Source organism: Daldinia decipiens (assembly GCF_022478715.1).
Source record: "Daldinia decipiens strain CBS 113046 unplaced genomic scaffold F4813scaffold_20, whole genome shotgun sequence".
Classification (NCBI taxonomy): Eukaryota; Fungi; Ascomycota; class Sordariomycetes; order Xylariales; family Hypoxylaceae; genus Daldinia; species Daldinia decipiens.
In genome coordinates, this window is record NW_026054563.1 from 123070 (window position 1) to 147981 (window position 24912).

The 24912-nt window shown below is 49.1% G+C and overlaps 6 protein-coding genes across 6 annotated transcripts; 2 read left to right on the plus strand and 4 right to left on the minus strand.

Annotated features, from left to right (window-relative positions):
- Nucleotides 1-1036: 1036 nt before the first annotated feature.
- F4813DRAFT_362049 (3-propionate hydroxylase) lies at nucleotides 1037-3692 on the plus strand. Its single transcript, XM_049243590.1, has 2 exons — nucleotides 1037-2822; nucleotides 2881-3692. The coding sequence occupies exons 1-2, from the start codon at nucleotides 1334-1336 to the stop codon at nucleotides 3138-3140; spliced, it is 1749 nt and encodes a 582-aa protein (XP_049098815.1). The 5' UTR covers nucleotides 1037-1333; the 3' UTR covers nucleotides 3141-3692.
- A 1356-nt stretch (nucleotides 3693-5048) lies between these two features.
- On the minus strand, nucleotides 5049-6692 carry F4813DRAFT_390191 (MFS general substrate transporter; the record flags this gene model as incomplete). The annotated part of the gene is made up of 1 exon (XM_049246972.1): nucleotides 5049-6692. The coding sequence occupies one exon, from the start codon at nucleotides 6690-6692 to the stop codon at nucleotides 5049-5051; it is 1644 nt and encodes a 547-aa protein (XP_049098816.1).
- Nucleotides 6693-9133: 2441 nt separating this feature from the next.
- On the minus strand, nucleotides 9134-11235 carry F4813DRAFT_113145 (putative citrate synthase). The gene is made up of 5 exons (XM_049238529.1): nucleotides 10758-11235; nucleotides 10489-10686; nucleotides 9668-10405; nucleotides 9451-9533; nucleotides 9134-9376 (listed from the first exon to the last, which is right to left on the minus strand). The coding sequence occupies exons 1-5, from the start codon at nucleotides 10979-10981 to the stop codon at nucleotides 9318-9320; spliced, it is 1302 nt and encodes a 433-aa protein (XP_049098817.1). The 5' UTR covers nucleotides 10982-11235; the 3' UTR covers nucleotides 9134-9317.
- Nucleotide 11236: 1 nt separating this feature from the next.
- F4813DRAFT_113153 (uncharacterized protein) lies at nucleotides 11237-12822 on the plus strand. The gene is made up of 3 exons (XM_049238530.1): nucleotides 11237-11746; nucleotides 11822-12269; nucleotides 12343-12822. Exons 1-3 carry the CDS (start codon nucleotides 11491-11493, stop codon nucleotides 12515-12517), a joined length of 879 nt encoding a protein of 292 aa, XP_049098818.1. The 5' UTR covers nucleotides 11237-11490; the 3' UTR covers nucleotides 12518-12822.
- Nucleotides 12823-15346: 2524 nt separating this feature from the next.
- F4813DRAFT_362058 (uncharacterized protein) lies at nucleotides 15347-17154 on the minus strand. The gene is made up of 2 exons (XM_049243591.1): nucleotides 16257-17154; nucleotides 15347-16196 (listed from the first exon to the last, which is right to left on the minus strand). Exons 1-2 carry the CDS (start codon nucleotides 16421-16423, stop codon nucleotides 15644-15646), a joined length of 720 nt encoding a protein of 239 aa, XP_049098819.1. The 5' UTR covers nucleotides 16424-17154; the 3' UTR covers nucleotides 15347-15643.
- Nucleotides 17155-18122: 968 nt separating this feature from the next.
- Nucleotides 18123-24741, minus strand: F4813DRAFT_113182 (fatty acid synthase beta subunit). The gene is made up of 2 exons (XM_049238531.1): nucleotides 19376-24741; nucleotides 18123-19313 (listed from the first exon to the last, which is right to left on the minus strand). Exons 1-2 carry the CDS (start codon nucleotides 24615-24617, stop codon nucleotides 18283-18285), a joined length of 6273 nt encoding a protein of 2090 aa, XP_049098820.1. The 5' UTR covers nucleotides 24618-24741; the 3' UTR covers nucleotides 18123-18282.
- Between the last annotated feature and the right edge of the window lie 171 nt (nucleotides 24742-24912).

Below are 24912 nucleotides of genomic sequence, written 5' to 3' on the forward strand. Positions count from 1 at the left end.
ATGGAACTAAATCACTCTTAGTAAATGCATAGGTAATATGTATAAGATATCTACCTAGGTACATATATTCAATTATTAAGAAACAAGGGTATCTTCGTCTTGAAACTTCTAAGACATTTTCCCTTCACTTTTCAACCACCCACTCCAACATATCATGATCAATATAATCAATAAACTCAACTGATACGGCAAGATGCTCCATAGGCACTCCAATACGAGACTGCCCAGCAATTAGAGTCGCGTGTTTTCTCTATAACTACATGTGCTACTTGAATTGGAGATGGTAATAAATTGCGGCCATTATTCAGCCCCTGATTCTCGTCCTGTTTTCCTTAAGCGCATTGACTTGCATTGACTTGGAGCTTTCTCAGCTGCACGCAGTCAGTCAGCTTTCAGATCTCCCCCAGCCCAATCACGCATATATATCACACATACAGATCACACATACAGATGGTCGAAGGTGGCTTGACTATTGGTTTCAGTCTTGTTTTCCATTACCTGGTTACCCTCATAAGCCAAGAGTGCATACTATCATTTCTCATTTTCCCTATTTAGAGCATCCCGAGATATTTACCGCCTCGTATCAACTGTCATCGTGCAGCACGTGGACCATCGCGTCCATGAGGGCAATTCTAATAATATCGAGTGGTATTAGTATCTAGAGTGACTTCATGGAATACTAGAGTACCTTCTCTTGCTACTTCAATGGTACAGTACATCTAATATATAAAACTTTGCCGGAGAGCCAATTATATCTACCTAGGCATTCATTATTTATAAGTAATTAGAAAGGCTTGTCGCAAGACCTTTTCCTCCTATTATATTATTATTTTATTTAGATACTATATTATATTGCGAACTGTAGTCTATAGCCAATACCAGTTAATGGAAAGTTGAACATGCTCTACTGTTTACTATCATTGTTCATTAAGCAAGACAAGTAGAAGAATGAAACATATGACTTCACGTGAGAATTCTTACGATAAGGTCAATATTTCCTACCATAGAGCTGATGCTAGAACGACGTCAGTTCACTACGAGGGTAACAGCGAAGTCCAAAAATAGTTATCGGCTAGCATGTTGAATTGCCATTCTGAGAACTATCTAACCCCTTTTATTACTTGATCAAATTCTAATATACCTAATATATCATCCACCACGTTTCCTTGTTATCATTCCACGTAATTCTCCGAAACGTCGCGTATCCAAGAACCATGTGTTAGACTTTTTAGATTACGGAAATATCTACGACAAAGAGCTTGTAGCTATATTAGTGACCCCCCACGCGAAAACCGGATTGGTTCCCCACACTTTGCTCTCATCTTTACCAATCATGCAGGGAGATGTGCAATGTGTTGATGTGCTCGTTGTCGGAGCGGGCCCGGTGGGCCTCATCATGGCGTTCCAGCTTGCCAAGTTCGGCGGTGTCTCGGTCCGGATCGTCGAGAAACATGTCAAGTCTGATCAAGATGCGTACGGCCGTGCTATTACGCTCTTCCCTCGAACAACAGAGATGCTTGACCAGCTAGGCCTTGCTGATGAGCTGCTGTCAAGTTGTTTCGCCTGTCGCGATACGGTCACTTACAATGCTCAGGGTGAAGAGGTCGACGGTCGTGGGTGGAGTTTCATGAAACACATGAATGATACGGCGTTCGATTTCGCCCTTGTCTTGAGACAAAAGTTCCAAGAAGAGATATTTCGAAACGCATTGAAGCAGCACGATATGCATGTAACAGCGCCGATCGAGTTAATAACCGCTTCGGTTGATAGGAGTATCCCTGTTGGAGGCCATAAGGTAACGGCAGTTCTTCTTAACCGCCAAAATGGAGCCTACGAAATCGTGAAATGTAAATACCTGATTGGTTGTGATGGGGGACGCTCATCTGTCCGGCGTATCTTCAACATTGCCTTCGAAGGTTCCATTAGTGAAGATCAATGGGTGAGGATAGATGGCCAAGTCCAAACTGACTTGCCTAAGTCTCGCTCCTACTGCTCAATCGAATCCCCAACACATGGAAACGTGCTCTGGGTTGCCTTGGATCATGGAGCCACGAGAATCGGCTATGCATTTACTGAGGATCGGGCCAACGCATATCCCGAGTTTGACGAGGCCGCTGCTGTTAAGGAGGCTATCGCCGCAGTTAAACCCTTCCGCCTTGAATTTGAGCGTGTCGATTGGTGGACAATATACACAGTAGGACAGCGCATAGCCGAATCCTTCTTTACCAAAGGCTGTATATTTCTTGCTGGAGATGCCTGCCACACCCACTCATCAGCCGCGGCGCAAGGGATGAACACCGGTATCCACGATGCTGTGAATCTCGCTTGGAAACTAAGTCTTGTCCTCCGCGGATGTGCTAAGGCCGAGATCCTTGAGACATATCATGCGGAACGGTTTGTAAACATATCGAAACTCATCGAGTACGACAGAGATATCAGCCAGCTCATGTCAAATCACCTACCTGAGAAATGGCAAGGTGATCCAGATGCCGACGTCAACGTGATTCTGGCGCAGGTCTTAGAAGAGGCTGGAACTTTTACCAATGGACTTGGTATCTCCTATGAGATTCACAAAGACAACCCCTTGAATGTAGAGGGCTCATTTATCAGCGCGCACCAGCTAGTTAAGCCAGGAATAAGAGGCCCGGATATCACACTCCTGCGCCCGGGAACACTCGAGTACACAAGGCTAATCCGTGAGCTACCCAATACCGCCAGATTCAGCGTCTTGATTTTCACGAGCAATCAAGTACCTGCTATTCCGGATGTGGTGTACAACGATATAACACGTTCGCTGGCCCTAGAACGGCCCGTTCTTATGAGTGCGCATTTCAATATCAGAGATCATATATTGTAGAGCTAGGCTAATAAGGAAAATAGGCTACTTGAAATTCATCACGATTCTCCCCAAGCCTACGCCTTCGCCATATGAAATCCTCGGACACGAGCCTATCGGGCGTGTTTATTTCGTCAAAGAAGACGGAGCTGCGTACCATCGGTATGGAATTAACATCTCACAGGGCGCAATCGTAGTGCTAAGGCCAGACGGCTGGATTGGTACAATGATCGAGTTTGGGAACAGGGCTGCTTGGGAGCTTGAAAGCTATTTCGACAAGATTCTCTTCTATCGTTCGGCTTGAGCTCGGGATAGAGGTTGTATTCTTGGAGGCTTCGCTTTCGATGATGCTTTGATGTGTCGTCTGATATCATCGTATACCGTTAGACTTATGAAGAAGGAAGATACATTTAGATACGAACATAGCAACCTGATTGCTTAAATAAAGTAATTCTTTCTCGTGTGTAGGATTAAGTCCTAGAGTTTCGAAACTTGATGTCGTATCGGAGTGCTTACGAAGTTAAGAGGCTGGGGGGGCGTAACAGCAAGTCATATGATACAATAAAGTACTTACCAACATACCTAGCAACCTAGGTTACCTCTATACACGTCGAGATTCGTGGTAGTTTAAGAAATTTCAAGTTGTTTAATGGAGTGATGATACAATTTCGATTTCTAACAATTTATATCCCAAGACATACTCAAGTCAAGCTTTAGTAAGCCTTACCTAGGCCAACAGTCGACTCAGGAACTAGCATAAGCGGAGGTATAACCTAACCCGGAAACTAAAATACTGCTCATGTTTACTTCTCGTGACTAAGCAGGCTCGTGCCAAGGACCTAAGCGTCGAGGTAATATGTAGTTGAGGCTTCATAGCTGTGGCAGGGCAGCGGGGTGCAGCAGAGTGATATATTATAAGTGACAACCAAACTGCCGTCACAACCGTTAGCCTTCTAGAATCAGTCTAGAAACCGAGGGGAACTGTTGCTCGTCAACTGTTACCTCGAATCGTACCCCGAGGGGTTCTCGTAGGGTTCTTTACCGTTTCCCTTGGCCTAACCGTTAGCAGTTCGACATACCTGCATATGTGCTCACACATGCCCGTTTAAGAAGTAGGAGTTGACCGTAGCTTATGGGTTCTAGACTTTGACTATTTTGACAAAATACGAGACGGTCTAAACCCCATTGGCTGTAGGTATGTAAAACGGCATCAAGTTTCAAACTGACCCAGGGCCCCGCGCAAGCGGCAGGGTATGTTTCCAAGAAGCGCGTGGGTATTTCGTGACTGCCTCAAATCTATCTTAAACCAAACAACTTCAGTAGATGAAAAAGGTTGCATAATACTAGTTTTGCTTCTGGTCACGGCAAGGAGGTGAAAGTAGAAATACTACGAATCAGGAATGGATATATACAGACTTAGTATCACTGAGTTATAGTTGAAGAGGGATCGCGTAGGAAGGGAATAAAAAGATAACTGAGGTGAGCTTTGTAGTTGTTGCGACGGTTAGAGAGATTAGAGGCTTAACCTCTACCGTGGATGACGAAGTACGTTAGCTAGTCGTGCTCTGGCAGAACGGTCGAGAGAGTTTCTAACTCTCAACAACCCCTGCCGGGATTACGAACAGTTCTTAGATTTAGATTACCTGGAGCATATATTGGATGACAGTTTTAAACTAAACACTACTGACCCCTGCTCCGACTGTACTCACGATGCCGATTACCGAAGACCCCTAAGACCCCTATGAGGTACGTAAACATGGCCAACCTTCTTAGGTGGACCACCACGTGGCCTGGGGGGAGCCCTTTCACCCATATTCCCGGACGGCCACGCTTGCAGAATCTATGTACACACGCAGTAGGCAGTGTACATACATAGACATGATGCTAACCACACCGAGATCCTGTATGTCTCGACGCAAAGTAACCTGCGTAGGCACTCTCACCGAGAATATAATTAACGCGTCACGGAGACCCTTACGTAATGAAGCTGAAGCAGCCTGGCCGTGAGTGCACGGGTCGGCGTTACATGGCTACCTGCTGAAGGACTAGGGTGGCGTGATAGTGGTACGATGGAGTAAAAAGAATATGTAGGTTAGGTAAGTACCTATGTATGGAGAGAAGATGCATAGTGGATTTGTACTTGATTAGTAAATATCTTATATATAGTTCTATGTATGGTGATGTGGTCTATGTTAATGCGATATATCATATTTTATCCTGCATCCTCGCCCTCCTTTTCTCGCAACTCCCTCCGCCATCGCATGCCCCTTTTCACGACCAAGTACAGACAAGGCGACAACAACAGGTAAAGCACCGCGATGATGGTGTAAGCCTTACCCGGCCCTACAGCCCTGATAAGCGGGTCGATAGCCGCCGCCATGGCTGCACCTAAGAGGAACTTGATGATGTTATTTGCTGCACTCGCAGCTCCCGTCTTCCCCGGCCGGATGTCTGCGATGAGCGCGCTGAAGACGCTGGTGACGCTGACAAGGCCTAGCCCGAGGAGGAAGACTAGCACGCATACGACAGCTACCGAAACCTCATTTTCTATGGCCCACCCCCAAGCCGTGATGATGACCATGCTTAGGATGAGCGGCGGTATGGCGACCTCGATCCGTGCCCGTTCGATAGGGAAGTCTAATAAATCCATCTGACGGGACTGATCCACCTCTATCCCCAGCTTTCGCGCGTGGCGACGATAATTCCAGTTCATTCCCTTCCCGACGAACGCGACGGAGAAGATGGATCCGACGGCCATGGGTAGGTAGATCAGGCCAACTTTGAAGCCGTCGAAACCGTATATCTCAGAGATCAGGGTTGGAACGGCGGTTGCTACAGCATAGACACCCGCGAATACGAAACCGCCGTACAAGAAGAGCAAACTAAGCTCCTTCTCGCAGAGGAGAACAAGAGATGTTAGGAACCTGGACCAGGCAAAGTTCTTCTTGGGAGGGGGCTCGATCGTCTCAGTAATGGTTGGAGTATTGCTCTCGGTATCGGAAGCGTCCTTATTCCGCTGGAAGTTCCGGACCAGCTGCATTACCGTCTGATTACGTTTGCGCGGCAGGATGGAGCCATCGCCTACGACCGTACGGCACGTCTCCGGGAAGAAGAAAACCAGGACTAGGAGGTTGGCCAGGGCACAGATAGCCAAGAACCAGAAGATAGTCCGCCACCCCAGGTACTGCGCGATGGCACCGCCGATGACGGGTCCTAGACTCGGCCCCAGCGTGACTGGCACGGCGATGAAGGCCGTGTACTGGCCACGCTCCGCGCTGGTCGCGATGTCCGCCACGACGCCCTGACATAGAGCCTGCGTGGCGGATATGGTAGCGGACTGAAAGCAACGGAGGCCCAGGAGACTTCCGTAGCTGTCGGATTTAGCAAGGCCTACATTGGCAATGATGTAGAGCACGAAGCACGCCAGGTAAGCCGGCCGACGGCCCGCGGAATCGGCGAACCCGCCGATAAAGATAGGCGTAACGCCCTGCAGAATCATGTAGCTGGTGACCGTGAGGTTGATTCGCGTGGTAGAGACATGCAGGTCAGCAGCTGCTATGTTCAGCGCTGGCAAATAAATCTGTGCCGTCCAAGAAGCGAATAGAGCGCTGAAGGCGGCGCTCAGGACGATCAACCGCTTCTGCCACGGCTTATATACCGTGAACCGGGGCGGGATCTCCTCGACCGGCAGAGTGTCCGCCGACTCCTTAGGCACAGCATCATCGTCGGCAACGGCAATGATAGTGTCGCCGCTTGTTTCACTGGGCCTCTTAGGGTCCTCTAGTAGATTACGAGGCACCGCCGCCGAAACATCCTTCTCGATAACCACTGTTGTTGTTTCCTTCTTCTCTTCCATGATTGGTTGTTCTCCGGTGTATAGAGGTCCAGACCGAAACTTACGTTGGAAGCTGCGCGGTGGTCAAAGCTGGAGAGGGCTCGCCAGCAGAGCGCAGCCAAGGGCGTTCCGGGGCGCTGTTTAACTTCTTTTAAGAGTATAGAATACTCTTCCGGTACGTCACCTTGTGCCATGGAACATGGAATGGCGATATTAGCTTGTATGGGCGAACAACGGTGCTCGGTAGTTCGCGGTAGAGCCATATTCTCGCCCCCCATAGCACTCCCTGTCGGCCCTTCAGGCGGATGACAGTCAAGCCTACATTGTGGCTCGTGGAGAGGGCTTTTCGTCTGTCCATCTCGCCTCTGGAGGTCTTGGCGCCTCTTATGAACCTTGAAGGACTCAAGGGCCAACAGCTCATAGTCCCACGGCTAGAACATATTCTGACAAGAATAGACTCATCTAGGCCCTAGTTCCCGCCAATAGCAGGGGTAGAAGGTGCCAACTATGTAGACACAGCAATGTGTCTCGTCAACGGGAGATTCGGGATCTGTGTACATAGTGGTAGCGATCCTAGATTCGTGAGGCGTGTCGACCCACCAGCTCTACATACCTAGGTAGTATGTACGTGTCATGCTACAAATACGTACCAACTAGCCCAGCCCTACATCCGCTATGCTCTTCAGAAGATACATGGCCTGCTGGCTGACCTTATCTCTAGTACATGCTGCTGGTACCTATAGCGTTTGCTTATAAGCACCCATGAGTCTCTCTGCAAAATATCGCCCCAAACTCAACCTATGCTGTGCTCTACCACTAAGGGACTTACTCTTGTGGGCTCTGAGACAATCACCGGCGTTCTAGCTCTCGCCGATCACGCTTCCACCCTAGTCTAACACAGAGAGTGGCGTAACTCGGGCAGTTCTCGACTAGGTTAAGCATGTAAGCAATCCTCTACGATCACGCACAGGCGGGAAGGAAGGTAGGATTGGATTGGATTCTGGCAGACCATCCCATCTGAGACGCAACCGATATGTGATGAGAGAAGCATTGCACCGCAGAACAAGAATGGAATTCAGATCGCGGGCGACCGAGACCGTGGGTAGCGGAGCCCTGGATTGAAGGAATACGGGAATGGGGGGCTGGAAGAGGAAAATAGGGTACGGTATGTACACTTTGGGATAGGAGTCAGAGAAGCTGCAGAAAGATTATGCACAGACATAGGTATGTATGTCAGATTACGTGGAATATATGGTGCTGGGCGCCCATACCTGGTAGTGGTAGTAGTAGTTGGGTTGGGGCGCGTGTGGGAATATGCGGCTTCGTCAAAGTCCGGTACCTAATGAATGCATAGTATGGATGGATGTACTTACATACAGCCAGCCAGCACAACGTGTATAATTTCGGCCGGGATTAACGGCACCGAGAAATACGATGTTAATTCGGAGTTGGTTATATATATAGGTATATATCGAATCGGAATCTCGCCCGCATGCGGATCTATCCTGGCAACGGCCCTACATAGTCCCAGGGGCTTAATCCAGCCAGAGAGCTACGTACGTGATAGCCACACTCCCCTCCCCCAAGGTATAAAGCCGTAGAATACTAGGTTACCTACATATATACAAGATAGTATATGCGGACCGAAGCAATAAAGCACACCTAGGTGTAGACACTAGGTACTCCGGCTGAATGGGACGATGTCACATTCATACCGATCCTGCAATCCCGCAACTGCAGCACGATAAGGGGCGTAAATTAGGATAAATAAACGATTGTTGCATCGGCAATAGCCCGCTTCCAATGATAATCTACGGCGTAGATTACCGATGCCTTTTGGTTGGGCGCCTTGTGAGACCTCAGTATGGGCTGCGACACTACCTAAACTCAGGTACTAGGTAAACAAACCATCGAACCAATTTATTGGGCTCGTCGGCGCTATATATACTAGACATGCGCGCCAATTGAGACTCTTGCGGCGAAGCGAGGAGCTGACGAGGAACGGCTGGGGGCTACGTACACACACATATATATATATATGGCGGGTGATGGCTAGTAAGGCCGGATCACCGGATCGGGAGGTCATGGAGAACGGGAATGCGGAAAGAAGAGAAGGATGGGACTTTTGCCCTCAGGTCTGTCATGATCAGCGCAGCCTCGCGCCGATCTTACGGCGTTCAGCTTGGGATCTTAGCTTGTGGCGGCACGACTATCGAGATCATAGTATAGAGGTGGGTAGAGCCTAATTGAGATGATGGCATTTATTTGTCGGTAATAATCTCTACATAATAGTTGGATGCTTTAGTACCTAGGTAGGTAAGTAGACGACATTTACAGTTGGAAAAACAAGCCGTTGAATACGGCTTGGAGAAATCTAAACGTATAATAATGCGCCTGCACGTATCAAAAAGCATAGGAGGTAGGTAGGTAGGTAGGTAGTCAATAACAACACTATAATAAACTTCATATAGACCCAAGAACCCAGTATTATTACTATTTAAGTACCTAGTTTACTATACTATAGCTTTGCTTTTTCGAGCTATGCGCTGTAGTGTAAACATCCACCATCGTCTCGTAACGACGAAGATCGCCTCACGATGGAGTCATGTATGTACATATTTTTTTTTGGTGCCGCCTTTCTCCTACCTAGTTGGCCAGTGGTGCTACGTATTTCTGCTGTGGCCGCCACAATTTTACCGGTTGTGCTGTACGACAACCTGTCAGTATAGAACCTCCAAACGTGGGGTGCGTCGAGGGGGGGGGGGGGGGGGTAACTTACTCAGGCTTTCGCGCCAGTGAGCCAGCGCACCGGGAGTCCTCGAGAGGATGGTGATAGCGATGATCATGTCAGTGTCAAAACCCCTAGACAGGCGGGTAGCACAAAGTCAGCATAGGATACGTTGTATCAGGTTAGATAGATAGATGAATGATGATGGAAGACAAGACCCGGCTGTTACACGCTGAGAGATGCCATGCTACCGTGGAGTCGCACTTACATGGCAGTGTAGAGGAAGCAGCCCATCAGGTCGGCATTTGCCTTGAGGCCTCTCTCGATGAAGTAGGCGTCCTGGTTGGCGTACTTGTCGATGGCCATGGCCACGCGCAGGAGGGGGTTAGCATCGACGGCTTCCTGGTGCTCCTCCAGCAGCTCCTCGATGAGCGCGACGCGGGGGTCCCGCGTCTTGTACACACGGTGTCCGTAGCCGAACAGCCGCCCGCCCTTGGCCTTGATGCGCTCGATGAACGGTGGGACGCGCTCTGCCGTGCCGATCTGCCTAAACGCCTCGTACGCAAGGTCGATCGCGCCGCCGTGCAGCGGTCCGTATCCGCAGATAATACCGGCCGTCACCGCGGCTACCGGGTCGATGAGCGTCGATCCGGCGTGTAGCACGGCAGCGGTCGAGTTGGTCATCTCGTGATCCGCGTACAAGATCCATAGCTTGGTCAAGCACCTCTCCACCTGGGGATCTGTGATACCCATCATCAGGAGCAGGTTCTGGAGTAACGACCGGGTTGGCTCGGGGGCGTTCCATTGCTTGTCGTTCTTGTGGCAGTAGACGAGCGAGATTGTGGCAGCAAGATACGCAATGGTTCGCGCGAGGGCCTCATCGGCCACGTCGAGGTGTCCGTGAAACATGGCGGTCTGCTGGTGACGCGTCTTGCAGATAATTTTATCGCTGGCGGCAAAAGCGCTCATCCCGGCGATGATCATGGGGAACGTCTCCGCGTCGCGGCTGGAATTGGAGTTAGTGATACTATGCTATCTATGCTGCGTTTCTTTCCTTATCAGTAAAATAGGGGGGGAGGGTAACCGTACGGGAATGATGAGATAACATCCTTGACACTTTGAGACGGGTTCATAGCATCACTCATGACCTCTCGGACGTGGTCCTTTTGTTGCTGAGTGGGAATGCTGCCCCAGATGATGAGGTGCATGATGTCTTCGTAAACATATTGGTGGAATAAACTCTCGATGGGAAAGTCCCGGTATCGAATAGTACCGCGCACGCCATCACTGTTCATAAAAACTCTAAGTAAGTGGGAGGAACCACGAGTAATAGAAAATATAGTATTGTAGAGACACACATGTGAGTGATGCTCGACTCCATGCAAGCTGTATATTGAAAGCCATTGTCGATGATGTGGAGTGGACGAGCCTTCAAAGAGGTAGCTAGATCTTCTTTACTATCCGGAGCACCAATTCGGGCAACGTCAGCAGCACGAATATAATCCCCTTGTATTGGGATCGTATAGGCCTTCCCCGTGCGGGAGTCTGTGACATCAAGGTGGTGCTCCGTTATTCCCGGCATTTTTGGGTCGATGTGTTGAATTAGGTAGTTTGTAACAAGGTAAAAGAATGAGAACAAGAGCGAGTATTTCAAACACACGATAGAGCTTAAGAGTAGAAACTATTCGAGTTGATTATTTCGCAAACTATTTGAGATGGTGGCTTTCCGTGGTGTCTGTCTCCTTTCTCGTGGGGAACACGGGTGTTCGATATTTGGTAGGGCTAGACTTTGGGGATCCCTGAATCCCGCAATCCATTAATCCCCTGTTCCCCTAAATCCCCAGATCCTGAAATCCACGAATCCTGATACTCATCGTCGGCGGCTTGCTATTCGTGCCGCGGGATCTTATGCGATAGAGATGTTGAGTAGGTATTCTAGATGTTTAGATAGGAGCTTCAAAATAGCTATATAATTCATTCTGACTCTGACTTCGCTGTTGGCTCTCATTTCCTGGCATCGTTCTCGTTCTCAATCTCCTCTTTGACTATCAAGACCTCTTTCTCGCTCTAGACTTCTCACTCGTATCTAAAATGGCTGCTGCTGCCGTTGCATCTACCACTGGCTCTATGGGCATGTGGAATGGCACTAAAGATGGCAAGCAAGAAGGATACATGGACTGGGCCACCGGCTCAACCAACGTGCAAGACCCTCTACAGGTCAAGATCGAGGTGGAGGACATGCGAACACTGAACCCCCAGCCGAATTACGAGAATAACGGGTACGGGATTGTGAAGCACAAATCTTCCTTGACCCCCGAACAGTTCTTAGCTGGCAACGACCCTGAAGGTACGTTTTTACTCACGAAAACTGGCTATTAAACACATTTGGGCTGCTCTTGTTAACAAAATCCTACCGTTCTAGGCAAGAAATACATCGAGGATGTCTACTACAAGGAGGTCGCGGAGCTGGTCAAGCAGATCACCGGCTCTGACATCGTGGTCCCCTATATATTCCGCATCCGCCAGAACAGCCATAAGCTCGCCGAGTTTTCCCCTACGCAGCTCTCGCACGCCGCTCTTCCCGTCGCTCACGTCGACCGAGACCCGGTGACAGGGGAAGACGGCGTGCGAGAGGTCCTCGGCGAGCAGGCGGACGAGCTGCTCAAGCAGGGCAAGCGATTCGCCCAAGTCAACGTCTGGCGTACAATCGACTACCCCATCCAGAAGTGGCCTCTCTGCTTCATCAACCACAGTGGCGTCGAGGGCTGGAGCTACGACACGCACCTGGCGCGCGTGTACCCCACCAACGACCCCAGGATAGTCATCCGTGGCACCAAGAAGCACGACAGCGTCGTGAAATACGACCCAGGGTAAGTACAAAATCCCACCCTCTAATCCGAAGCCTGTATGTGGCGAAACGGGGCTAATAAACGTCATGAACAGTTACAAGTACCACTACGTAAGTAGGCTCGACCTAGACGAGGCTCTCGTCTTCTCCTCCTTCGACTCGGACGTGACCAAGGTCTGCCCGCACGGCGCCTTCTGGGACGATGCTAGCCCGCCGGATGCGCCGACGCGCCGATCCATGGAGGTTCGCTGCTGGGTCTTCTTCGACTAAGCTTGGCCAAGTTAACTGTCGCTTGATCGACAAGACGGGAGTTACCCGGGGCGAGCGAAGACACGGGGTGGTTTATTGATTCTTGCAGGAGAAGACCGTCCATCATTTCTACATCAGGCGTGCCCGTGTCTCTCGGCCATTTCAAAAAAGAAAAGGCAATTAGTAGTAAAATACCAGGTAGTTAATACAAATCCCAATACGCTGTTAATATACCAAAGATAAAGTGCCAGCTAGACTTGGAGTAGCCGCGAGGAAGAAGAATTACTGTTGCTTGAGAGGGGACGCTGGCGCTTCTTTAGGCAGAAGTGTTAATGGGGGCTCGGGGATAAATCAGCGAGCGAGGTGAAGAAATCTTGGGTCAAAAAACCTGATTTCTGATGGGGTTGGTGGCGATCGTATGGGGGAGTACCAGCGGAAGCATATATTAAACGGCACGGCGAAACGGGGCCGTAGTGTCGATCCTGTCCCGGTATCGTCTTCGCCTTGCGTCCAAGTGATCGACGCTCTCGACGTGGACCCAACTACGGACGAGGGAGCGGATGATGCGGAGCAACACGGCCTGGTATAAGCTGCCCACCACTAGAGTATTGCCTTTCCCGCCGGCACTTGATGATACGAGGGATCATGGCGAGTAATTTGACCGAGAGCACCCGTAATTTCGCTTTTCCCTCCCTTATTTCCAATTTTGCAATTTCAGCTCTCAGCTTTCCCCTTCAACCTTCTTCATCCGTAGATAGGTACCCAGCGCCCATGCCGTGTCCTGCGCGATCCACTGGGGCTAAGTACACACCCACCTCACCACGCATACGCACACTGCTACTGTTCCAGGGTGCAGATGTCTATAGTCTTGGCAAAGTCACCAGGTCATACCAAGCCGCAGTGACGGGTCCCATATTCGTTTCGGTCGTGAGGGTCCCCTAGCCAAGTCCGCGAGCCGCGACCCGCGACCCGTGACCCGTGGGATTTCTTGGAGGAGGGATGGGGGCCAGCAAAAAAAAAAAAAAAAAAAAAAAAAAAAAAAAAACGCAAGTCATGCTGACCTGACCTGACCGATGAGTTAGTTTCTCGTATGTTTTCCTCTTCCTCCTCCTCTCCCGAAAAGCCCGGCCGATACGGCGATGGAAGGTTGAGCACTGGGATGGTAAGCTGTTTTTCGCCTCGTAAATTGGTCACCTGAAAAACGCCGAAATAAGCTCGACCTCGATGAATCGTGAGTGATGATGATGATGGTATACCACCTTACATAAGTAGTAGGTTCGGGCCGCCCCGGCTCTCCAAGTTATGTGACGAGGTGACGGGGCACCTATTAGGGGGGGACTGAGTCGGGGAGGACTGGGTTAACGGCGACCTAACCTGTACTTTTGTGATTTTGTGAAATTCTCCGAGAGTGTGGTTTACCACCCTTCGGTAGCTTCGCAGATGTTTCGGCAGTTGTGTTTCATCATACATACATAGGTACCCAGCAGACCCAGTCCATGTGGGTGGTCTTGAGGGGTGTTATTGCAGGGAGCTAGGCGCGTGATTCCGATTGCTGTTCTCATACTGCGGACTAATTGTTCAGTTCCATGCAGGTGGTAAGTAGTAAGCACAGCGCCAACGAGATTTTATTTTCTTTGGTTCGTTATTTTATCCTTTTTTTCCCTTTCTCTCTTGCCCTCAAGAGGCTATCGCATTGGAGGATTGTCAGCTGAATACGGAAATATTTGCCGATTTCTCTTGGCATCAAGGTATTGATTGGTTCTATATGGTTTTTTCCTTTGCGATACATACATTAGGTAGGTACCTAACATACACATCGAGGTTGCAAAGTCTCGGAAAGTCTCGCAGTCTCAGCTCAAAAATAAAGACTCTTTAAATTGTTAATTATCTGTTAATGCACAAACTACCTACCTAAGGTACCTCCTAATGTAGGTAGCGAACTAAAGCTGGGCTCACGACTTACACGAGTCGTTTATAAGTTAGTTTAATGTTATTAGAGAGTTTTATTTATAAGTAGGCACTTAGCCTTCTCCGTTATAGTTCATGAACCCGAAGGCTTAACTAGGTATTCGGAATCTGGGGTTTCTAATGGGTAGCAAGATACCACCGAATAGATTACTTTAGGTAGTATATGCACACGTCATTACTCGTATATGATCTCTGTTGGGATACGCATCCATGACGTTTTTAAATTAACTTTGTGATGTATCTTTTTCTTACACGCTTTCTAGAAATACCTCTAATACCTTCGAATCAAAACTATTAAACACACTGTCAATTTCCTAACGGGATAAATGGGTTCTATAGCTTGGCTGAGCTCCGGTGGGTACTCCGGAAGGTGGTGGTGAGTAGTGAGTGGCGAGTAGGGACTAGGATTAGGATTGTTTTAATACCTCTAATTCCTAACAATAGGAGCATAGCATTCATAGCATCAGCATAGCTAGAACCGCGGGCACTTCTTTACCTATCGGGCATGAGGAAAACTCGATTATGTGATCGAGACGCGTGCTTGTGCCTTATTTGTAAGCGCGCTTTTATACTCACGGTATAGGGTGCGTTGAGAATCACGACCAAAGTTTTCATTGGTTCAGTTAAGATATAGGCAATAGGGGTAGTGGCAACATTACTTGTGTACTATGTATAACTCAGCCTTCCTACATAAAACTTGCTTTATTACCCCCTTTTTTAATAAACCACCTATACTTAACCTAGGTATTCCTAAGTGAATTCCTTCAAGGGTTCAAGGGTTTCAACGTAGCATTATACCCCCACCTAAGAAAACAACTTAAAGGCTCTGAAGGAATTGGGCACCGATCTTTACCACATTTCACAATTGTGTGGTTACAGTGATCGATGGAATTATTCTTATTATCTTGATGTGATCGTGATCTGCGCCTACTACTGTAACCGACAATGTACGTAGCGCCGCTTTTTCATAGTCTCATATTCTCATATGCTCATATTCTCATATGCGTATGTATCTGTCCCGAATTCCACGACGGATCTTCAATGACAGGGGGTATAACCAGTTTGCCTCCTAACTTCGCCTGAGCCTATTCGTACCTAGGCGTTCCCATCTAACTACCAATACAACCAACCAATACAGTACCTACGAGTTGTCTCGCCTTACGCGCCCTGCGGTAGGCATCAGTTCGGAGGTGGGAATCCGGCCGCTTCTGAGTCGCCCATGGCGCCCGCGCCCCAGTCCACCGCCTGCCAATGAATATCTTGGGTGGCTGCCGCTGCTGCTGCTGCTAAGCGGGGATTACCCAAGACTGCAAGCCGGCTGGGACGAGGTCGACCATTGGAATATCGACGGATCCTGTTGCAGCTCTGCTTGGCCAGGTGTGTATCTCTGGCAGAGTTCCGCGTGAAAATCGCCCCGCATAGGGGACAGACACCCTTGGTGCTGGCTCCTGATCTTTCCTTTACGTGCCTCACGAAGTTGCTCTTGGATGAAAACTCGCGTCCGTTGCATCCGTGGTCCCAACACCGGTGTTTTCCATTCCGGTCCATTGACCGGTCGTCCGTACTCTGATTGCTTAAGAAATCTGACATCCCGCTGCTCAGCTTATCCAGAGCATTTGGATAAGGGTCTACCGACGCCATGTTTCCTGATATATGTTGTATAGACGTTACTGGTGCTTCGTCTCCATTGATACGATTCCGCGAAGAATCAGTGTCATCGATCCAGTAGAGACTATTATATACAAATTAGATAGATATTCTTAAGCGTAGGTAGTCTATGGCGTCAGCTTACCTTTTGTGGGACAACTCGTCGAAGATAGCTGACCCATCCATGATGGGATCCACGAAGCCAGCGAAATCCGCCGACGTCGTGGCTGTCGAGCCATAGTAGTCTACATGCTCGTTGTGGTTGTAAGATGTCCTACTCTTCAAGTTATGTGTATGCTTCTGTCTCGCCATTGTGGTATTGGTAGAGAGTAGTTATAACTACCAGTGGACATGAGGTAGCTGCAAAGAATGTTGAAAAGGGTCTGTTACGCTACTGTAGCTAGTTTCTAATAATTGGATCTCGGTAGCGAAAGAGGCTTACTTGAGATACTTCGTAGTTCGTGGGCGTCTTACCCGCCTGGCCGGATATTAAATACTTCTGAGATATTAAATACCCTGAACCGTCTGTCCGGCTGGAGTCCACTGCTAGCCGAAGGCAATGTATCTTATCACGGGAATCTGGCAATATGTCTGGCTCATTGGATTCTAATACCAATAATACAAACCCCCAATCAATAAAGCGCAGACTACCTACCGAGTTGACAAATCAGGAACAGCTCAGAATCGAACGTCTTTCTGGTCTGACAAAGGTTTCAGTGAACCTTTGCGGCCCCTGGGGAAGAGTATTGCAGAGCCGAGCCACGAGGTCTTTGCAGCAATTCGAGAACTCGGGAGTCGGTCTAGAACATATGTAGTACCTAGGACGTCGGTGTCGGTCCTTTTTTTGCATAGCTCATAGCAGTCCCATGATTACCAGTGCTTGTAAGTATGTGATAAGAGGGCATCATCGACGAGTGGTGGGTCTCCAACGACCCCAGACCAGCCTCACTGCAGTGTCAGACTCTGCTCCCACATCAAATCTAGGCCCGCGTAGATCCACAAAGGATGGGCATCTCTCACCCATTATTCTTTGTCCATGATCCTATCCAGATGTCTCAAGGTTCCCGGTCTAGCTGCGGTACAACGCTCTTTGTTGATACCGTATAGTAACGTGACTTTGATGCAGGCTCGTCGGTTAAAGTCAACCTTGTCACAGTTATAGACTGGGCTGGCCAACTAAGCTGTGCGGAACCGTTGAAACGATGACGGACTAGTCCGTAAATCTCTGATTACCTACCTACATAGGCGTTTTTTCTGGTATACGTTCTGCAAGGTCAAGATAGGCATAATCCTAAAATCAACCCATTTTTTCCGTATCAAGTAGTGTAACCCGGTGGCGCTCCATGATGACTATACGGTGCCAACGTACGGGTAGCTGCTAGTTGGGATAAACAGACGCCATAAGATTTTAGAAAAGAGAAATGTAGAATCGAACTAGAAATACTAGAACCCAAGGATTAATCAGCCTATAACATCCAGGATAGAAATAAATCTACCTATCCAGGCAAGCCTTAGTTATTTTTAGAAAACCTTGTAATATAATGGCCTTAGAATCCTCGGCATATTGTCTTATTAGCTGTCTGTTATGATTTAACCTAAGATTTTCTATCAGGGTTAACTATATTCAGGGTTGACTATACTCAGGGTTATACATAAAGCTATACATGAAGGCACTGGAACGCCCTTGGCAAGATCAATTTGACATATCGTGGGGAACACGTTGTTTATTTAAAATCCAGATCGAGTGTAATATAAACACAAGTCCCAAAAGGGTATACAGCGAGAGCTGAGAGACCGTATTCGTAGAGCCAGTGCCGTCACCCTGCAGCCAAGCAGAGCGCATATCACACATGTAGTCCTGACATCACGACAAAACCCCCTCGAACCCAACTATCGAGTCAAGTGACGCGGCACATCATGCATTCTGCAGAACCATGCGAAAAGGGGGGGTGTTCCATCGCAACGTCGCTTAGAAAGAAGTATGGGAGAGTAAGAAACTTCGGGATACAACTTCTAATTATATCGTTGACAGCGGACATGAATTTTCCTAATTGGATGCGTTCTAATGCGGCCCCCAATAAAACATATCTCTCAACGCCGGATTCCGAGATATACACCACCCTTTCGATGTTCGATATACCCATCACTATTAACATCACGACATCCTGTAATTACTCCCAGCCTTCTAGAACCTTGCCGATGCGAGGAGATTGGGTCATGCTATGTACATATTCAAAGTAGTCCCTTGTAAGTTCGAACGGCCTGGCCGTTAGGTTCGGTACGTACTTCCCAACGAGCTGTTCCGGGTCGATGCTCTTCTCCTCGAGGTTCTTGAGTAAGAACGAGCGGAACGATTTCACTCCGGGTCGTAGGTACGAGCTATGAAACGGGACATCGATCCCCCGGAGCGGCACCGTAGCTCGGCCTCGTGTTAGCTCAAGCGGCATAGGCTTGGCTCGCGAGTGCTGGTCTGCCTCTTCGATCACTTTGACCAGTAGATTGTAATTGTCCTCTGACTCGAGACGACGCACATCTACATTGCGTGCCTTGGTACTGTCCATAACATGGCCTAGCACGTCTAGACCACGTAGGTCTCCTGCACAGACATATTGCATGTTGCGGATGTTGTAGTTGACGATCTCCAGAAATGAGCCCGTGACATCGCCAATTGCTTTGACTACGCGCTTGAGCGCCTGCTCGCTGAACCGTGCGCTGGCCCGCGAAGGATCAACGGCACACATTGAGTAATTTGAGCGGCCAGCTTCGTCTCTTTCAACAGCAACTTGCATACACAAGCCGCGGTAGAACACCACTGACACGAGCGTCTCAACTGGCATCACCTTGGCGATGGATGCGAGGGCACTGTATTCGCCGAGAGAATGCCCGGCGAAGATACTGTCCTTCTGAATGGCGCCTTGAGCTCGTAGATCTTCAAAGACTGCCATTTGCATCAGTGTAAGTGCTGGTTGTGTGAACTGTGTCGCCGAGAGCAATCCTGTTGGCGAGCGGAAGGTATACGACGTAGTGTACTCCGTTATAGTCTTAAAAACCTTCTCCTGTTTAGGGCTGCCGTCTGCGGCCGGCTCGAGGCTTTGGTAGGTCATAGCCATGTAGTTTTGTCGGATGGCTTTGCCCCGAGCGCCACCGAAGTACACTGTGAGCTCTTTTGGATCGTTGCGGACGATGTGAAGAATAGAGAAACCTGCACGATTAAATTAGTATATTGTTCCGAGATATCGGAGGTAGGGAAGGGGTGAAACGGACCAAAGGTATCAAGGAAATGTTTGTCGGCACGGTCCCATACGTCTCTAGCCACCGCACTCTTCTCGTACAATTCCATTCCCATTCCCTTCTCTTGAGAACCCTGGCCTGTGAATATATACGCGGATGTGGGTTGCTCGATGATGGCTTCACCGGCCAATACCTTCTCTCTTGTCTCGTCGCTCTTGACTACCTCGATTTGGATAATCATGCGGCCAGACACCATACCAATGTGGTGCAGCTGAACCTCGAGCCGATCTCCAGGGAGCACCATCCCGACAAACTTGACATTATAGTCACGCATCCTGTGGGCATTGTTCTCCGTCGCCCAGGTCTCAACTAAGCTCCTGACCGCACCACTGGTATACATGCCGTGAGTTATTGTGCCTGGTAGATTGACGTATTTGGAGAAGACGCGTGAAACATGAACTGGGTTGAAATCTCCCGACACACGGGCATAGTTCTCGTTGGAGACGGGCGCTTCGATCTCCAACGGAGCTTTACTATAATTGTTCTGTATCGGGATCGGATGCTTGAAATAAACGGGTTGGTCTAGCTTAGACCCGTTCCGAGCAAGGTATTCCAAGACCGGGTTCCCGCGCGAAGGCCCATCAGAGACGTAATTCACCGTTCCCACGCGGACCAGCTCCTTGGTAGTCGGGATTTCGATCTCGACCGTACCGCTAGTTTCAACGGAGGCAAATACGACCTTGTCACTGAATCGGGTCGAAGTGTGTAGCTTGAATACGACGTTATGACCCAACAGAAGATCATCGACGCCTCCTTCTAACTTGAGCCACTTCTTGGCTTTCAGCACGGCAACTTCCTTGGGGCCCTTGAGTGCTACTCTGACTTGAGACTCAGCCTTACGCTGGAACGTCTTCTTGTAGTCAGCGAAGATGCCGCGGTAGAAGAACTGCGACGTAACCTCCATCACGGGGTTTCCGCCGTCTCGCGTGATTGTGCCGCAAACCTCAACCATTTGACCGGAGTCTTGGTTGATAATAGCAGTGATTTCAGAAGTTGCGCTTAGCGTGTCGCCCTTTTTGAACGGAGTCGCGCCGGGGACCATACGGAAACGGTTGGAGAGGTGGACAAGCTTCAGCAGGTCTCCGTCGACGGCATGGAATAGGGGCTCCATGAGAGCCTTCCAGCCGACAATGATAGCGAAGTCCATAGGCGCGAGATGATCTCTGCCGGGCCGTTCAATGTAGGCCTCAGCAGTATTACCTACTGCGCGTGCGAACTCACGTATCGCTGGGCTAGAGATAGTAGTTTCACCGCCATCCCAGGGCTTGACGTGAGACATCGCTGCATCTAAGCGGATGTCGGGTCTATCGGTACCAAACCAAAGCTTGTAGTAGAAGTCTTTGATACGCTTGTCTCTGGAAGCCATTTCCTCATGGATAGGCGCGTAGCCCGCTTCAGGATGATAAGTAAATGAAAGCGGGAGTACGACTGGGCGGCCTAGTGCGGTTCGGTGCTCGATGAGATATAAGGGAATGACGTTGCCAGACAAGGGACCTATTTTCATCGTCGGCAACTGTTTTCCGCTGACATTTTCCTCAACAGTAATGGCCGTCTTGTCTGAGTCATCTGGTTGTGCTATATGTATGACCATTCCGCGAGAAGGGGTAAGAAGACGGCGTAGTGGATTGGCTTCAAGGCGATACCCCTGAACGAAGACATCCGTAGTAAATAGAGCGCGACGCCACGTAGTCTGATCGCCTGCAAGTAATTGCATCCACTCGTCTTTGTCCGGAACGGTTGTTCCTGGAATAAATAGTCTTAACTCGTTCCTCGTCTCAGAAATAGCGACTCCTTCGAGGATAAGGCGAACATCGTGAACAGTGTCTACCATCTTGTCTCCCAAGTACTCAACAGTTGGTATCTTCTCCTCGTTTCCATTATAAAGGTCTTGCGTGAGGATTCTTATATGGCCTTCGTGAATGTGGTCGAGAATTTCTTTGATGGGTTCCTCGGCAGTAGTTGAGTGCTTGGCAGCAACAGGTCCGTGGAGGACGCAGACTCTGCCTACATCCTGGTCGACTACTGCGTCGAGGTCCTCGGACTGCCACAATGAGTCCTTTTTGAACCATACTTCAAAGTCTTCATCCAGACATGGGACGAAGGGTACCGGCTTTTGGTTAGGGCGCTTGCAAAGACCCAAGAAATGTAAGCAGTCCTGAGAGTTCATAAGCTGCGTAGCCGCCGAGGGGTATATTGCTAGCAGTCTGTCAATGATGGGTAGCGGGTCGTCAAGTTCCTTGTACGTCTTTATAAGTTGACTGTTGGCTACAGTCGCGTGTGTGCCAAGGCGCTGTTCGACGTAGCTGATAAAGTCCCCTGTTAACTTGGCAAGAGACTTATCAATCCACCTCTTCTGGTGTTTAATAAACATAAGATCGATCATCCTGGAAATAACCTCAACATAAGTCATCTCCCAGAGGTCAACCGCTTTGCCGGAAGCAGTGAGGCCAAACCAAGGCTTCTGGAAGTCGGCGTTAAGCCGTCGAATAATATACTCCCGAGTATCCTTCTTCTTTAATTCAAGGAGCCGCTTCTCTTTAGGTAGACTAAATATTTTCTGATCCATCTCGGCCCAGAAAATGACGCCGCGCGTGGCGAGCTTGTGAATAGGTTCTCCCATCTCGGATCGGACCGTGATGATCCCACCTCCACCGACAGGCTTCTGATATGTTTTCTCCCATTCCCGGTCATCGAGACCACACGCATCGACAATGGCTTGCTTTGCCCCTTTAGACGTATATGCCTCCTTGGCCACCATACATCGACTTCCCAGGAGCACCCCGTCAAAAGGCATAAGCGGGAGACCGAATTTCTTAGCCCAGGTGCCACTTAGATAGGGGTAAGTATCATCCGGGCCACCGAACCCAGAACCGGCCACAAGCACAATATTAGAACAACGGCGTAATTTGCTGTACATCTCTAATATCGGCTCGTGAAAGTCTTCGCACGAATGGTGCCCGCCACCACGGCCACCAGTCCACTGCATTATTATAGGAAACCCTGGATTAGCCTGGGCGATCTTAACCACCTGTTGGATGGCTTGGACGGACCCAGGCTTGAATCCAATTTGCCTAATTCCAAGCGTTCGAATGTATTCATTCGCGATCTCGAGAGACGGAACGCCGGCGCCAATAGTTAGCCCCTTTATTGGCAACCCTTTCGCACACAAATCGTGTACAAGTGGGATCTGCCAAGCAATAGATTTAGGACTGGCGTAAATAACGTTGAGCACTATACCGCGGCCAGGAGGAATCTCCTTTGAAATCTTCGAGATTGATTCACTCAAGCTATTCGCGTCGTAATAGCCACCGCATGCGAGCTCGACTTCATATCCTGCTTTCATTGCGGCGACCACAAAATCCCAGTGTACTGTTGTAGGGGTCATTCCAGCGATCATGACTGGAGGAAGGCCGAGTAGCCTGCTCATCTTGGTATCGACGAACGTCCGGCCGGTGGAAGTCTTTATCAATTTTGGACCGTACTGCTTAGCCCAGTTTGTGCCATATGCAAGGTCTGACCTCTTTCGGGCAAATATCTCATGCTTGCAGCCAATTTCGGGGTGCGTCGGGTTAGTGATGTTGGTTGCGAGGATGACACGGGCTCCGGTGCCGTCTTTAATGCGGCTTGTGAGGCCAGCAACACCCGCAGTACGTCCAGGACCAAAGTCTAATATATGTGTCGCATCAGGCATTGTGATGGACTCGTCCCAGTGTACCGGATCTTGACATATCATCTTAACAAGAGAGGGCACAATGTTATCTGTCCCCTGTAGTTCGTTCCTAATGTCTTTCCCGCTGAAGGTTGAGTATACTGGAATGGCGAGCTCGCTAGGAGATATGATGACCTCTCTTAGATCATCTTGAAGCGCTTCTATAGCCGATCGTAGATAGGGACTATGGAATGGGGCAGTTATTGGAAGGAATCTGTTCAGGATGTTCAACTTTCGTTGGCTAAATGGTACGCGAGACTCATCCACGTTCTCGCTTGCTTTCACCCGGCGAAGTTGCTTATTGAGTCCGTACAATGCCATCGGAGGGCCAGCAACCACAAAGTTCTTTGTGCCATTCACCAAGGCTATAACGATATGTCGGTCTTCCTGAAGCACCCCATTCACTTTCGCAATGTGCTTTTCGAGGACTTCTCGGGCCACGCCCCTAATAGAGAGGGCAGCGGTTGGTTCACCCTCGCCATGCGCTATCGAGTCCTCTAGAGCACTTGGTGCAATAGAGGGGAGTGGGTATGCCTCCTGACTGCGAACGCCAATCCAAAATAGTATCGTGAGCGCCTTTTTGCCCTGTATCTCAAAACTCTGCCAATCTACGGATGCGGCAATTATGGCTGCGAGAATGACGCCCTGAGAGTGACCTGTTGTACCCGAAAGACGATTTCTCATGCCGCCAGGATGCGTTCCAAGGGAGGAGGTTGTGACTATATAATGAAGAATTTGCAGTAAACCAATGAGAGGAAAGCTCACTGGCGCCGAAACAAGGTAATCGTAGTCTGGCTGGGAGTCGGGTTGTTCCAGCCAGCGCATGATATCCAGGCCGTGGGCAAAGGCCTGAGAAGCCCTGACATCGCGTGAGAGGCGTTCAAGGAAACGCGCCGCAGGGATAAGGAATCGCCTTGTGAGCGCTGGATAGACATCGTAAACATCCCGCAGTTCGTCAAGGTAAGTTTTGGTATTGCCCTGGCCGCCGAATACAGCATACACACGAGCAGTGCCTTTTAGAGCTGCACGCATGAGAGCTGACTCTGGCGCACCGGTAGATCGCCTTACTGCTCCGACGGCGATATAATATGACCGGATTACCATAAGTTTATCAATATCATCCGGAAGCCCTGCGACGAACGCATGAACTTCCTCGCCGCGCAGTATCTCCCTTTCGAATGACTGAAGGGCGAAATTAAGCACCTCCTTATCGAAGCTAGGATCGATATGTGTTTCTACTTCCTTAGCGATGAAGCAGAGGAACTCCGAGACGAGCTCAATAATAGAAAGCGAGCTATAACTCTCATTGTCCTGTTTGTTTGGGTTGATAAGTGTTTTGAGAAATCTATCTCGTAATTGAATCGCGTTGGCATACAAGAAGGTGGGTATTATGAAGGTATATTCGAGGGTATTGTTGATTAGAGTGAGCGGTTGAGATTGAGATCCCGTCTCAGGTTCTGGAGTGAAGATTTCCGGACCTGAGTCCGATCCATCTAATTCTATCATGACTGTGATTCGGAATTAAAATTCCTGTTTGTCTGTTGTTGTCGATTCCTCCGAATGCTAACATATGTCGTGTAAACCGCCAAGCCGGGTGGGTACAGAATATTTCAGAGGTCGATAGATGTAAACGTAAACCAGAGCAAATAAATCTAGGTTCACGTTCATGAGAGGCTTGTAAGTATACGAATGATTAAGTTTACTTAAGAGAAGTTTATACCATTCGTATATCAAGAAAAAGGCGAGGGCTTAAAAATGGCTATGTGCTTCTACCAATTCTGCCGAGCTACGATAAAAAATG

Bases quoted from the DNA above. Each gene is read 5' to 3' on its own strand.
- F4813DRAFT_362058 (XM_049243591.1), bottom strand. From the start codon at position 16,423: ATGGCGAGACAGAAGCATACACATAACTTGAAGAGTAGGACATCTTAC. The intron at 16,197-16,256 runs GTAAGCTGACGC...TGTATATAATAG, and splicing joins GACGAGTTGTCCCACAAAAG to TCTCTACTGGATCGATGACA.
- F4813DRAFT_113153 (XM_049238530.1), top strand. From the start codon at position 11,491: ATGGCTGCTGCTGCCGTTGCATCTACCACTGGCTCTATGGGCATGTGG. The intron at 11,747-11,821 runs GTACGTTTTTAC...CTACCGTTCTAG, and splicing joins AGCTGGCAACGACCCTGAAG to GCAAGAAATACATCGAGGAT. The intron at 12,270-12,342 runs GTAAGTACAAAA...CGTCATGAACAG, and splicing joins GTCGTGAAATACGACCCAGG to TTACAAGTACCACTACGTAA.
- F4813DRAFT_113145 (XM_049238529.1), bottom strand. From the start codon at position 10,981: ATGCCGGGAATAACGGAGCACCACCTTGATGTCACAGACTCCCGCACG. The intron at 10,687-10,757 runs GTGTGTCTCTAC...TTTTATGAACAG, and splicing joins GAGTCGAGCATCACTCACAT to TGATGGCGTGCGCGGTACTA. The intron at 9,534-9,667 runs GTAAGTGCGACT...CCGCCTGTCTAG, and splicing joins TGCTTCCTCTACACTGCCAT to GGGTTTTGACACTGACATGA.
- F4813DRAFT_362049 (XM_049243590.1), top strand. From the start codon at position 1,334: ATGCAGGGAGATGTGCAATGTGTTGATGTGCTCGTTGTCGGAGCGGGC. The intron at 2,823-2,880 runs GTGCGCATTTCA...TAAGGAAAATAG, and splicing joins AGAACGGCCCGTTCTTATGA to GCTACTTGAAATTCATCACG.
- F4813DRAFT_113182 (XM_049238531.1), bottom strand. From the start codon at position 24,617: ATGATAGAATTAGATGGATCGGACTCAGGTCCGGAAATCTTCACTCCA. The intron at 19,314-19,375 runs GTCCGTTTCACC...TTAATCGTGCAG, and splicing joins ACATTTCCTTGATACCTTTG to GTTTCTCTATTCTTCACATC.